General features: G+C 29.7%; 2 protein-coding genes and 1 pseudogene across 2 annotated transcripts; all 3 read right to left on the reverse strand.

Annotated features, from left to right (window-relative positions):
* Positions 1-1,824: 1,824 nt before the first annotated feature.
* LOC105116205 (syntaxin-112-like) lies at positions 1,825-3,420 on the reverse strand (annotated as a pseudogene).
* Positions 3,421-4,151: 731 nt separating this feature from the next.
* Positions 4,152-6,591, reverse strand: COAD (4-phosphopantetheine adenylyltransferase). The gene is made up of 6 exons (XM_011013434.1): positions 6,384-6,591; positions 6,178-6,249; positions 5,645-5,704; positions 5,096-5,190; positions 4,610-4,679; positions 4,152-4,473 (listed from the first exon to the last, which is right to left on the reverse strand). The coding sequence occupies exons 1-6, from the start codon at positions 6,501-6,503 to the stop codon at positions 4,354-4,356; spliced, it is 537 nt and encodes a 178-aa protein (XP_011011736.1). The 5' UTR covers positions 6,504-6,591; the 3' UTR covers positions 4,152-4,353.
* A 6,072-nt stretch (positions 6,592-12,663) lies between these two features.
* Positions 12,664-13,242, reverse strand: LOC105116210 (uncharacterized). The gene has a single exon (XM_011013441.1). The coding sequence runs from the start codon at positions 13,240-13,242 to the stop codon at positions 12,664-12,666; it is 579 nt and encodes a 192-aa protein (XP_011011743.1).
* Between the last annotated feature and the right edge of the window lie 1,278 nt (positions 13,243-14,520).

Below are 14,520 nucleotides of genomic sequence, written 5' to 3' on the forward strand. Positions count from 1 at the left end.
ATGAAGAGAAAAACTTAGGGAAAAAAACATCAAGCAAGTGTAGATTTGAGAGTAGAAATTAAGAGTTTGTAAAGATCAAGCCGCCTAAACAGCAAAATAAGGAAGAAACAATGAAAAGGGGTGAAAATCAAGGGAGAAAATTCGATCAGGGAAGGAAAAAGAAAGGGAAAATCCTTAAAATTTATCTAGAAAGCATTTAAAGCTTGAATAATTGTCTAGTATGGCATTCTATATCAATTTTAACAAGTTTACCTAACATTTAAATAAATTTTAGTTGAAAATATTTATGTTCTAGTAAGGGTATTTGTTGATGAATTGGGGTTTTTAAAAGATTTGTTATAATTATGATGATTAGATTGTATTTAGTTGACAAACTTGTGAACTTATAAAGAAATTTGAAAGAAATCATAGTGTTGTGGTAAGGGTAACGGCCAACCATGGTAAAAGAAAATATTATGGATAATTTGATATAGTGTTTACATGTGAAAATGTGTGGAGGATGTTAAATTAAAAAGATACTAAAGAAGTGATCGTGGTGATTTGCAGAGATGAAGGATCGATTATGATCAGTGATAAATAAGAAAGTTTGATATAATTTTATGATGGAAAAATTATATACAATATGTACTAAGAGATAAATTTGTAGTAGAGAAAGGCATAAAAAAAAGAAGAAAAAAAATAACCTAAATAAGGTGAAAATAAGAAGAAGAAAAAAAATCTAGTGTTGTTAATAGAGAAGTGTAGGTCAACCAAGGAAAGAGAAATAAGAAATTATGAAATTTCATGAATAAATGTGTAGTTGTATGTAATTAATGCATATAAAAATATTGATGATGATAAGATGAATTTAAATAGGATTTTTGGTATGTTTGGTAAGAATAAAAAAGTTATATGTGATTAGAATTTAATTACTTTAAACTTTATAGACATGAATTAATATAGTGAAAACCTATTCATTTAGAGGTGGTGATGGGAGCATGATCTCAAGCAGGTGGAGCAAAACCCTCTCAAGTAGTAGACAGTTATTTACTATATCTAAATTTTTAAAGTTATTTTAATAGTAATTTTAATATTTTGGTTATTGAATATGTTATCATTATTGTGAAAGAAGGAGCAAAGTAAATGATAATGAATAGATTATTGATAATTGAAAAAGTTTATTAAATTTATTAGCATCCATGACGACGAGATTGCTAAATTGTTGACATTCAAAAGGATTATTAGATTTATTAGCATCTATATGGAAATAATTAAATGGTTGATAATTAAAAGAATTGTTAGATTTATTAGCATCTATTAAAAAATAACTAAATTAGTGATAATTAGTGATAATTAAATCTTTATACTTTATATATTTAATTACATCCATCACAAGTTAGACAGGATTAATAAAGTGTAAATTATAATCATCCTAGTTGTAATGATGAAACTATACAATATTATTAAATGGTAGATTTCTACTAAATGAAAATATAAATAGATTGGTAGTTAAAATATGTAAAATTATATTACTTTATTTGGGGTATTGTAAAAATTAAAAGTATTATTAGTAAAATAGATATTGTAGATTATATATTTTTTTTAAATAATTATAAGTTGATAGTTGTTATATTTAAAATTCTTTAAATATTTATGTGTATGATTGTTTAAATGTATGAACGAGTATACTATGAATTTGAAAAATACGATTGATTTTGAATGAAATGTAATCTAAGATGATTGGATTAGATTAAGATTTGAGGGTTCATATTGTGATTGAGAGTAAAAATATTGATAATTTAATATAGTAAAATAGGGGTAAAATTATTGATCAACATCACATAATTTTCAGGCAAGCACGAAGAAACAGAAACAACTAATCACTCGACATCAAATAATTTCCTTCCCTGCTGTCTCTGATATAATGCAAACAAAAATTATGATCAACATCACAGCAAAAACCCATAAAAACCATGTCTTCCTCTTCTTCTTCATCTGATTGGCATAGTAAAGACTGTTTGTTCCACCACTTAAAAAATTACCTGCATTGGTCACATTCTCTTCAATATCATCCATCTTCTCTCCTTGTGTTTCAATAAGAACAGCCATATCAAGAAACATCTGATGCAGCCTTTTCAAGCTTCTCTGTATGTCCATCACAACCTCATGCCTCTCTTTATTCTTCAAGTCCATCACTCCTTTCCCTTCAAACACCTGAACTCCCCCACCTCCTGAAATCATATTTCCGATCTCTTCTTCACTTGCTTCTTCTCCAGTCGCAGTTTAGTATCTTCTTTTCTGATCGTTTCTGTAATCTGATAAAATCTTCTGTCTCAGGATCTGAAATTCATTCATAATTTCCCTCAGCTTAACTCTCGAGCCATTGGTGACTGATATCCCTGTCCTATCAATAGGACTCCCTTCTTTATACAATTCTGATACTCTGCGATTGGATATATTGGATCTGTCAAGTGATTCCAGTCTTGCCTTCACAATCTTGGCCTTTCTAAGAACTGCTACTATGTCTGATTCCATTCGGTCTCTTAAGCCACGAAGAACTTTGGCACTGTGAATGGACTTTGACTCTTCATAAAGTTTCGAGGATCAAACAAGAGATTGGTAATATCTTCCATTTCGGTCTTGATTCCGTTGAGTTCATGGAAGAACTGAGAGAGGTTTGGTTGGCCTGATTCAATGTCGAGTTCAACTTGAAGGTCCTTTTGGGCTTGTTTCTTTAGTTCTACATAACTTAAGAACGATCTTGTCATTAGATCATTATCTTTGCAATAATTTTGCAAAACCCTCCTGCAAAAACTCATTAATTTTATATAACAAGCCGAACCCACATATATAAAGCAATAAACTTCTTTTCTAGACAAGAATAAGCAAACCCATCAAGAATACTACATAATAGGTATCCAATTCTACAAAATTATGAAAATTCACTTTCTAGAAAAGAAAAATGAACACAAACTTAAAGAAACGATTTTGAGAAATCATGGCAATTAAAGAAACCATCAACAGTTCTAGTGAAACCATAAATAACAGTACATTAAACAATGGCTTAAAGAAAGCAGAAAAGCAACCATCAAAGAAACTTTTTTTTTTAAAAAAAAAACTCTGAGAGCTGTACTTAAAGGCAAAAAAAGCATTAAAATCAAAGAGGACAGGAAGAAAACAGAAGCCGGTTTGTTTAAAACCTTGGAGAAATCAATGGCTCCGCTCTCTGCTAAAGAGACCAGTAAATCCTCTCTCTGTCTGTCTTTCTCCTTCGGTTTTATATATTGAAAGCAAGAGACAAATAAGTTTTTTTTTTTGGGGGGGAGTTGTATGGAGAAGATCAAGGAACACTTTAAATGTTTTTTTTTTTAAAAAAAAAAGATGATGAGGGAGATAGAGAAGAGAGGGATTGTGATCTTTCAGTTATGGTAACTCTCTTTATACAGTCTTGAGAATTTTCAATTTTTTTTTTTTTATTAATGTGGGTGTTCAGACTAGCTTGCACGTACCACGATTAATTCCACGAACTTTTAAGTTAATGACCATATAAACCTTTAATAACGATCATATGAGCAACTAAAAACTCGAACTTGAGATCATAAAGGAAGGAAACCTCTTAGTCCCAAGTTTTTATCATTTGAGAATTTTCAAAATTTAGTTATAGGGAAATAGTAGCCGTTAATATTTCTGTTGCGGTGCAATTCCTTTTTAGAGGCATGGTGCAATTCCTTTTTAGAGGCATTGAAACGGCAGTTGAAAAATCAAAACGACTCTACCTTGTCGTCGTGAAATGTCACCATTCTCATCAATTATCTTCCCACTAGAGATGCAATGCTTTTTTCAAGCGATTTTGATCATGATAAAAGGAGCCTCCGCATGATACACAATCCAGACATCAGAAATGCGATACTAAGTTTAAATAGAAATAAAAAAACTGCCTGCACTACTTTCAAGGTTACTGAAGCTGCTGCAGTTTTGATGTAATTATATTAAAATAATTTTTAAAAAATAAAAAATATTATTTTAATACATTTCTAAATATAAAATATTTTAAAAACAATTAATCTGTAAGAACACAATTTAAATCTGTGAGAACACGCTCACGTAGATATCTTGCTACATATTGCAAGAGCGAAACGATTCTAAGTCCTATAAACACAGATTGTTTTCGGATCCACGTCAAAACATCAATTTATTAACATTTCAGGAAGAGAAACTTGTAGTTCAAATCATAAATTATACAAAGACATTCTCTCTATCTTGTATCATGTATTTTCCAAACAGTCTTCAACGAAATTCTTTGTTTCCTGAACCTTGCAGAAGTCAGGTATTGATAAAAGCCAGCGATTTCAGGACATCGTGCATGATCAGTAACTATGACTCTGTTGGTGTTTGTTGTTCTTTGGCCTTCTCGGACTCAAGCCTCCTTAATGTCGTAGAACTGAGCTTATTATCTCCACCAGATTCTTCAGGAACCAAGTCTACAACTTCAATCTGCACAAGATTCATGATATAAAGGCCTGGTCACCTGACCTTTTAAGCAATTATAAAAGCCTACCTTACGTAAACAACATGACACTACATCATCACAGATTTAAAAGAAAGAAAAAACAAAATTGGTAACACAAACCTTTAGTTGTGAGAGGCCTCTGTCAGCTCTCTTCCTATTAACGGACAACCCACCTGCCACTGTCTCCTTGCTGCCGCAAAAGCAACAGTTGGTCAAGAATAATCCCATCACACCCTTTAGGGAAGTAAAGAGGACATTGCAATTTACAACCCTAGAAGGTAAATTGGCCTTTTCTTATTTTGTTCCTCTCGTTGCTATAACCAAGTTCAATGAATAATACGAAGAAAATGAGAATAATGGCAACAAACTCAAGCAGCTAAGACAAGATTTACAGTAATTTCTACAACAATGAAGCAGGCAAGGATGAAGATAAACTCCAGCACAACAAAAATGCACGCATAAAAAGCTCAAAAGAATGCAGACACCTGAAGCTATACATATAAAGCTAGAATAACACAACGATTTTAAATAAAATGGTAAAATTTCACATCAAAACCTAGAAGAAGGTCCGAGAAAAAATCCTAGACAAAATGAATAGCAACTCACCTAACAACAATAGCCCCCAAATTTTCATCCACGATTGAAGGCCCGTAGGGATCTGTAATAGTTTCAGCTTGCACAAGAAGTTCCGGCTTAAAAGACTGCAAAAAAAATAAAATATAGGAGCAATCATTTTTAAACAGAAAAGGAAAAAAATCATTCCAAAAGAAACCATGCTCACCATTTGGCAATGCATTGATTTTAAATTACAGTGCTCACGGTCCATAGCTTTGCTACCTCACCACTTAAACTGACGATGGAAATTCAAACTTCAGTTCAAAAGGCTTCAACCAGTAGAAGCACGACACAGTATTTTTTCTCCTAGGTTAAATTACACATCCTACTTCTTACTTTGTGAACAATGGGATAATCAGAATGTAAGATATGCAAGAATTCCATCCAGCTCACTTTCTCAGCCACAACAGTTTAACTTGTCTATGCAGCTGTTCCAACCTAATAAACCAGTCTTGTCTAAAAACTCTCAACCCTTCTTTCCAGATACTGAAAAGAACAAAAAGAACACGAAACATTCTTTTCAAATTTCAAATCAAATACCTTGATATAGTTTTCAACATTGTGCATCCTTTCCTCAATGGGTTGTATTAATTCAGCAAACTGCAAAAGGCAGAACCAAATACCTAATCATTGCACAAACGAAGAAATAAAAAATACTAGTAATTTAAATGGTTCCATTACATGTTCTAAGAACCCAAAAGGCAAGGTAATCAGCATCACACTTCTGATAAAACAAAGTCTTAATCATATATCATTAATTACAAGAGAATAAGCAAGAAATTTTTTTTTAAAAAAAAAGGAAGCTATTTGTACCATTTCACTGGTACCTATCTAGCTTCGACCCCACACGAATGTAAATGAGGTAAAAAAGTTAACCACATTTCTTTGAAAAATTATTGATTAAATAAAAAAAGAGTCAATAACAGCAATTTTAATTCATTTGCGGATTCATATCAACCATTTGATATTATTCATAAAAATAAATACTCATATTTTAGGATGAATAGCATTACTCAACTAACAATATACAACTAAAAAAAATATCAATAAATAAATAAATGGGAAATAATGACCTGCTTATTCTTCAACATAGGACCATCACAGACTCCAATCACAATACGATCCTTCGCCAATTCTGCTGCGGCCTAAACAAAAATAAAAATAAATAAATAAATAAATCATTTCGTTCAAAAATTCAAACAAAATCCGGTCACTGGTGCACGACTCTCTGTCTATTGAGAGAGAGAGAGAGAGAAAAAGAAAGAGCCAAGAATGTCACCTTGAGGAAGAGGCGGTGGCCGTCGTGTAACCGGTCAAAAGTGCCACCAAGAACCACCGCAGAATAAGAATTTGGTGGTGAAAGTTTAGTGTTAACCACCGATTCCTCTACCGTCACCATTTTTGTAGTAAAGAGAGAGAAAAACAGGTGAAGAGAGGGAAAAGAAATTTGGATTTTGAGACTGAAAATGGAAGTATCGTCCGAGTTTTATAAGGAAGAAATAATTGTTTTTTTTTTTTTTTGGGGGGGGGGGGGGGGGGGGGGGGGGTGGTTGGTTTGACTGGGTAGTTACAACGAACCTGGACGGAACCGTTTTGTTATCTTATTTACTTGAGTTTTGGCTTGGTTTGCGAGGTGGGAGATTTGGGTCAGGGCGGGTTACTTCCGGTTTACTCTTTCATTCTTTTTTAATGCTCAACCGGCCCGTGATGAGGAGGACAAGATATTTTAGATTGTCTCTTGTTTATTAAAAAAATTAAAATTTTCTTTTTTAAAAAATTAATTTTTTAATTTTTTATATCATTTTAATATATTAATATAAACAATAAATTAAAAAACATATTATTTTAATATATTTTAAAAAAAAATTTAAAAAACAATCATTATAACAATATTTAACATTCTCTTAATACAACCATTATAACAATATTTAACATTCTCTTAATTAAATACTTGATTTATATTGAAGGTATGTCCAACTAAAATTATAGGTACATTTCTTTAAAAAAAAGAAAGATTTTATAAGTTATAAATGTTTGTGTAGTAAAATATATAGTTTTGAAATCAGGACCAGCCCGACAGGTTGACCCGGATAAACTCAGTTGAGACCTAATCTTTATTTTTTATATATATACATATATGTAAAATGATATCTTTTTCTTCTTTTATGATTAAAAAGCCTTAACGATGAAGCTATAGAGAAAACCTAATTAAAAAAAAATCATTTTAATCATGAAGAAAATGATGTTAATTGTTTTTTTTAATGACTCTCCTTCTTTTACTCTCTCTTTTCTTTATTTTTTTGTCTTTTTTTTAACTTGTAATTCTTGATTTGGTATCTATTCTTTTTTATTCTCACACTTCTATGTATGTTTTTCTTATCTTATCTTTTTTGCAACTTAATAAAACCTTTACCTCATTTTTCTTGATTTATTTCAATTATTTCTTCATAAGCTACATATTAGTTAACTATCTTATTTTTCTTCTTTGTATTCGTTTGATATGCTTGACAAAGAAGAGGATTTACTTGACTAATTTAATAGTGCAAACCTTATTATTCTGCAATCCTGATAGTTTTTTGTATTTTTTTTATTTTTTATTTTTTATTTTAACAATCCCGATAATTTTTTGTGTTTTTTTTATTTTTTATTCTTTATTTTTTATTTTAACAACTCCTATATGAAATTAGTTAATTGATAATTAGAGACAATTTCAATTTACCTTTGTCAATAACTATATTATGTAGGTTATTTCTAATTATTAGGCTTGCTTTTTCTTTTTTCTTTTCCTTGAAGGTGTTAGAATTGAGGTTGGATTGAATATTATCAAGAATTTAAAACATAAGATTTTTTTTTAAGACAAGAATCAAGGCACTAATATCCAATAAGTTAATATAAAAACACAATGCAAATAGCTTATATAGCAAAAATATACAAAGAATATAAAATCTTGAAAGTAGTGTTATGATTTGATAAATTATGTAAGTAAAGTGGATTTTCCACTATAGCTTGTCTGATATGCTTAGAAAATGCCTTAATAATAACAAATTGATGTCCCATTTATCAGGATTTCTTTATTTTTTTGTTATCATTGTAATGATTAATCTAAGAAAATAATTTTTTTTACTAGTAACACCTTATATCTAGTTGCTTATAATTGCTTGGTAGTCATTATTAATCTAATATATGGATTGCAAAGTGTTTTGTTGCTCAATCTGAATATATAATAAAAGTATATGATTTGACTTGAAATTATATTTCTTTTTATAAATTATGTCAGTGTTAAGTTGTGTGCAAAATAAGAAACCAAAATTGAAGTCTGAAAAACAATTCCAAAGAAGCGTTTTTCGTTTTCCATCCTATCTATAATTTTCAGTCATGTATTAGAATGTTGCATGAGGAATTTTTGTGTTTGTATTTCTTTTGTTTGTTTTTCATATTTATATTCTGCTAATTTTGTTAATTGAATAGATTTTTTTGTTTTTTATTTCTTCCCATAGTGTCTCTTGTTCTATAACTTTATTTTTCATATTATGAGCATTTTTTTCTCATTTAATATAGGTCCTTAAAATTTTTTACATAATAGTAGTACTTCAAGTAGTGATTCTTCAACGACCTAATTATCTCAATCTTCAATTTCCATGTCAAGTGGTAGTAGAGGAAGGACAAATTTGGTATGGGGTCATTATAAAGAAGCTCCTGAACTTAGTGTTAAATGTAAAAGAACTAAATTAGTATGTTATATTTATATTGTGTTAAAGTATTTACGAGTAGTGGCATTAATTGATTTAAAAAATATTTAGTTGGAGCTAAAGGAGAAGTTGAACAATGTCGCAAATGTCTTCTTGATGTTCAACATCAAATGCTTTATAATTTTAAAGAAAATGTTCAAAAAAAAAAAAGAAATACAAGCAATTTCAATCTATTTAATGCACAACAAAGAAAGCATGAAAAGATGATGATGGTGATGATGATGAGGATGTCAATGCTAAAAAACATATGTTACCACCAAAGATTACAAAAAAAAAAAAAATTCAAAGCACCAATACTTTAAAACAATCGACTACAAGTTAAGAAAAATAGAACAAATATGCAACATTAAAGGTATATTTCATATAAAAAACAACTCCTCTTGCTCAAAAGTCTCTTTAGAATTGTTGGCAAAGAAAAAAGGCAATTGAACGGTGTAATCTTGTTTTAGTGAAGTAGATGATTGATGCATGTGTGTCATTTAATATTGTTAACTCCGTATATTATTGTTGTGCTATAGATTCTATAACAACAATGGATCCTAGTTATAAAATACCAAACTTACATGTTATTTATGGTTATTACTTGATACCATTTAATATTGTTAACTCTGTATATTATTGTTGTGTTATAGATTCTATAACAATAATGGATCCTAGTTATAAAATACCAAATTACATGTTATTTATGGTTATTACTTGATAAAAAAGACCATGTTATTTTAAGACTAGTTGATGAAGTGAAGATTTATGTTGAGAATTATTAAAAGATTTGAAAGAAGGTTGGTTGCATATTAATAGATGATGAATGGAAAGATTAGAATAGAAGGACTTCAATTAAATTTTTAGTATATTATTTTAAAAAATAATTTTTAAAAATTATGAATGTGTCAGATATCTTAAAAATTATTAAATTATTGCATCAGTTATTTAAAAAAAATTGTTTTATATGTTTGGGTAGAAATGATAATGCTGAAAATATATTGCTGATGGCACAAATTAATTTGAAAATGTTGTTAGACAGAATAGCATTTCGAGTAAAAATAACATTATGGCTTCTATCATTTGAGTTTTCTTCTCTTCTTTTTTTTTATTCGATGTCTTGAGTTTCTGATCCATTTATCTTTTCGGTCTCAACAACTGGCACAGCAGAGCTGCGTTTCTTCAGCAAGGCAGCGGAGAATCTACGAACTCCTAATATCAACATGCTGAGATTTCCATCATCGGGCCTTCTGCAAACTGTCCCACAGAGACGCACTTCCTTTTTTCTCTTTCCAAACTGAGAAAATCATGCTTCGTAACCAGTTCAAGTACTACATTCTTGGTTATGTTCATAAACGTAAGCATCCCACCGGAGTTTTAACTTTGTTTTCATTGCATCGAGTGACTGCGATGGTTGTCTGAGAAGTAATGACGCCAAAATAAATTAAACAGAACATAGCACACACTGCAGCTATAATGCAACAACACAATGAGGCTACTGTGTTAATACAAATTCTACATTTTTTCCACATAGCCTTGGCTCATACTGAGCTCTTCTTACAACACCTAGATCATTCATGATCCATGTTAGCAACCTGGGAGTATCTGAGACAATTGAATCAGCTTTAAGGAGAGAGGACTTGGAAACCATTTAGATATGTTTCAAATCATTGCATTCTGCTTAAATCAATATGATATTACTAATGAAATTGAAAGGTATTATACACCAAGCCGAAGAATCAAGAAGAAAGGGAAGGCTCATAGAGTGGAACAACTACGGAGCGTGCAACTCAATTAAAGCAAAAAAAAGAAAGTATTTACGAGGTTTGAGTTTTAAAAATATTTTTGAAAATATTTGAATCTTTTTATTTATTTATTTATTTTAAATTAATATTTTTTAGATATTTTTAAATCATTTTAATATGTTAATATTAAAAATAATTTTTCTTTATACAATTCATATTGAGCCCAAGTCACAACCTCCAGTAAAATTAATAAGAAACAACATTTTGCACTGAGGGTTTTGGTCTAGTGGTGAATGGAGCTTGTCTCCTTTCACTGCTTCTAAGTTCGAGTCTTTATGTGCACGTTTGTTATCTCCACGGTGCCTTACATGCTCACTGGGTTTGCAGGGTATTTAATAGGTCGTGAGATTAGTCGTGATGCGCGCAAGCTGACAAAAATATTTTGCAAAAAAAAATTATTATAATTATAAAATTTTAATTATATTAAAGAATTTTTTTTAAATATTTATAATCTATACTTAATTAAGAATAAATATTAATTAAAATTACATTAAATATAGAGATAAAAATTGCAAGGTCATCATAGCTAGTGGAAATTACATTAGTGCAATATCTTTTAGTAGTTTAAACCATTTAGGTTTAAAATTTGTTTCTCACCCTAAACCTATAGTATATCTTGTGTTAACAACACCTCAATAGCAATCAAGAAAAAATATCTTTTTCCTATAAAATTTGTAAACTTCCGTAATAAAATTTAGTGTAATATGATTCTCATGCACATAAAATATGTAATTTTAGGTGAACCTTAATTATATAATTTAGATGTTATCATATTTAATTAATTAAATTTTTATTCATTCACTTTTCAAGCTAAATCGATAAACTTATTAGAGTTCCACTAAAGCCAACAACAATGAATAGAAAAAAGAAAAGATAAAAGAAAATAGACATCACATAATAAGTTCTAAGAAGTTTGAGAAGAAGGTTAATGAGAAGTTAATTGTGTTTGCTGTAATTGCCAAGAAAATTGTAGAAAACTCTTCAGATCAGCCATTTAAATAGATAAATACAGTGTTGAAAGAATTTCAATATATATTTTTCTTTGAACTTCATAATACCTTATCTCTTACACGTAATATTCAACGCGTCATAAATTATCCCTGGTGCTACATTGTTGAATTTGCCTTGCTATAGAATGAATAAATCCCAATGGGCATGGTGAATGGCAAAAGCAAGCAAATGAGCTTTTACAAAAGGGTTTCAAGTCTTTGTGCAATACGTGTCCTTTCAACACCGAAAAAAGATAGTTTTTATAAGATGTGTGTGCATAGTAAAACTATTAATAGAATTACTATCAAGTAATGTTTCCCCATTCTCAAGTTAGATGATATATTGAATATATATAATAGGAGTTGAAATTTTTCACAAACTAATTTAAAAAGTGGGTATTATTAGATTAAAATCTGTCTTGGAGATAAATAAAAAATTGTATTTAAAACTAAAATAAATTATATAATTAAAGTGGTTAGTCATTTTTTTTTTACCATTCCACTACACCAAATATTTTTATAAGAATGATGACATAGATGCTTAGGTTTTTTATAGGAAAATTTTTATGATATATTTCAATGAGATTCTTATTTATAACAAGCCAAAAAAAAATGATTAAAACTATTTACCCAACAATAGAAGCTAATGCTCATCTAATTTTAGGTGTTTGCTGACCCTTAATAATGATTCATTAAAACCATTTACTCAACAATGTTTGTAATCAAAGATTAAAACTTTTTGTCTTTGGGGGGGAAGATTGCAACTTGTTTAATCATTACAACAGTTTTTTCTAACAACATTTTCGGATTAATGTGATGCTTAATATAAAGCGATCCTTTACATAACACATTATCTTAGACTATCATAGTTAGTTTCTTTTGCAATAAGAATATTTAACATGGGACTTTAGCATTACTGTAGTATCAAGGATTTATTAAATACAACAATTCCAATTAATGCCAGATAAGTACATTAACAAAGCCTCACAAATTATCAAATGTAAATAATAAAAATAAAAATAAAAATAAAAATATTTTTAGTACACATCAGGATTACAAAGTCCACCAAGAGAATTTCCCTGCAAAGCCTGATTCAAATGCACTGACAAAGCATAATTATTAACTTCAAGCATCCGAACCTTCTCCTGATAATGTTCGACCATCTCCTTGAACTGCTTCAATTCTTTCTCCTTCTCTTCCCCTTCCTTCAGCATCTCATGTTGTATCATCACAGCGCGCTTCAGCACTCCATTCTCCTGGCACAAAGCTTCAACCCTTTCCTTCAACGCATAATTCTCTGTTTCAAAACCCTTCGCCGCCTCTTCTGTCACCTGATCGTTAATTACTTTCTGCAGCATCTCAAGAACTCTCCCTGCTCGTGATTTTGCGTCGTCCACGCTTGATGCGCTCGTCATCTCTTTCACTAGCAGGTCCACCCATTGTTCACCACTAGCATGAACAGGATTTTCGGGAACTGGGTTTTCTTTTGGAGGTGGTTGTGGTGGCGGGATGCCAGGCGGAGAGGTGCAGCGGATACGTTTTAGAAGCGGGATGGAGGAGATTTCGTCTTCGAAGAAGTATGATCTTTTGGCACCACAGACTGCAGCAGTAGCCATTGATCGAAGGATTAAGGAATCGCAAATTAGTTTTGTGTAAGAGAGAGAAAGAGGGTTTTTGTGTTTGGCGGAGAGGGAAGGGAGCTTTGGTTTCGGGGGCAAGTCAGGGACTTATATAGAGAGGAGATTCCTTCAGGGAGAAGAAGATGTAACCGCCAATGTTTTTATTGTGTACATATAAATCTTTAATTGTGTAAATTCAATTATTTTTCCAATATGTCATTTCTTTTATTTATTTTTCCCATTCAAACTAATGCAATAATCACAGGACTTACATATTCAAAATATTCGTTTATATATTTTAAATGATATCTTTAATAAATTCTTGTATGTATAATTATACTTTTATTTTTTTAATTTTTAGTTATATCTCAAATATATTCTTCTATTTTTATTAGTGTGAATATTTAAGTTAATTTGTGCACGTCTTAACTAGTTTTACACATCCTAAAATTAATAATTATATAATTTTTTAATAACTATTATATTAATAATCATATGACTCGAACTTAGAATTATAGTAAGAGTAAACTCTTTATTTTCAAACTTTTATCACTGGATTATTATCTGATATATAATTAAACTTTTTTAAATTTTTAATATACTTCAAGCATGATTTTTTAAACCAAAAGAATTTTTCTCCCAGTAACTCAAAAAAACGCAAGACAAAGTATGACAAATACATAATTTGTTATTGTTTGTGTGTTTAATTAATCCATGACAAACAAATATATTTGAAATAAATATTAAATCTTAATATATTTTGTCTCATATTTTTAGGATATTATGTATAGTTTTTTTAATTAAAAATATTAACTAAAATTATGAGAAAATAGTATGATGCTCAAGTTATAATTACTATATATATAATGCACATCAAAGTCTACCAGAAATAAGAAAAATATATATCCTCCTGAAAAATTATTTTAAATTTTCATGTTTCTCTCTTCTTTGTGTTTATATGTCATATGTCTTAATTATTAGTTACTACAACCTGAGTTTCATTAAAAAATCTTAAAAATTATAAAACATCATTTAAAATAATTAATTTTTTAAGCAAATTTTACATCTTCTAGGTTTGATTTTTATATAAATACCTGAATAAAAGTTAAGGACATAAATTATGCAATTATATATATGTAAGTACTTATTGAATACAACTTTTAAAATACACAAAAAACATAAATTATTTACCCAATTTAGAGTAAGGGGTAATTAGAGATATAAGAACATAATGAAAATTCACAACGTTAAATAAAGATAGACCAGTCTATGTCC

Source organism: Populus euphratica, unplaced genomic scaffold, assembly GCF_000495115.2.
Source record: "Populus euphratica unplaced genomic scaffold, PopEup_1.0 scaffold1508.1, whole genome shotgun sequence".
Lineage (NCBI taxonomy): Eukaryota > Viridiplantae > Streptophyta > Magnoliopsida > Malpighiales > Salicaceae > Populus > Populus euphratica.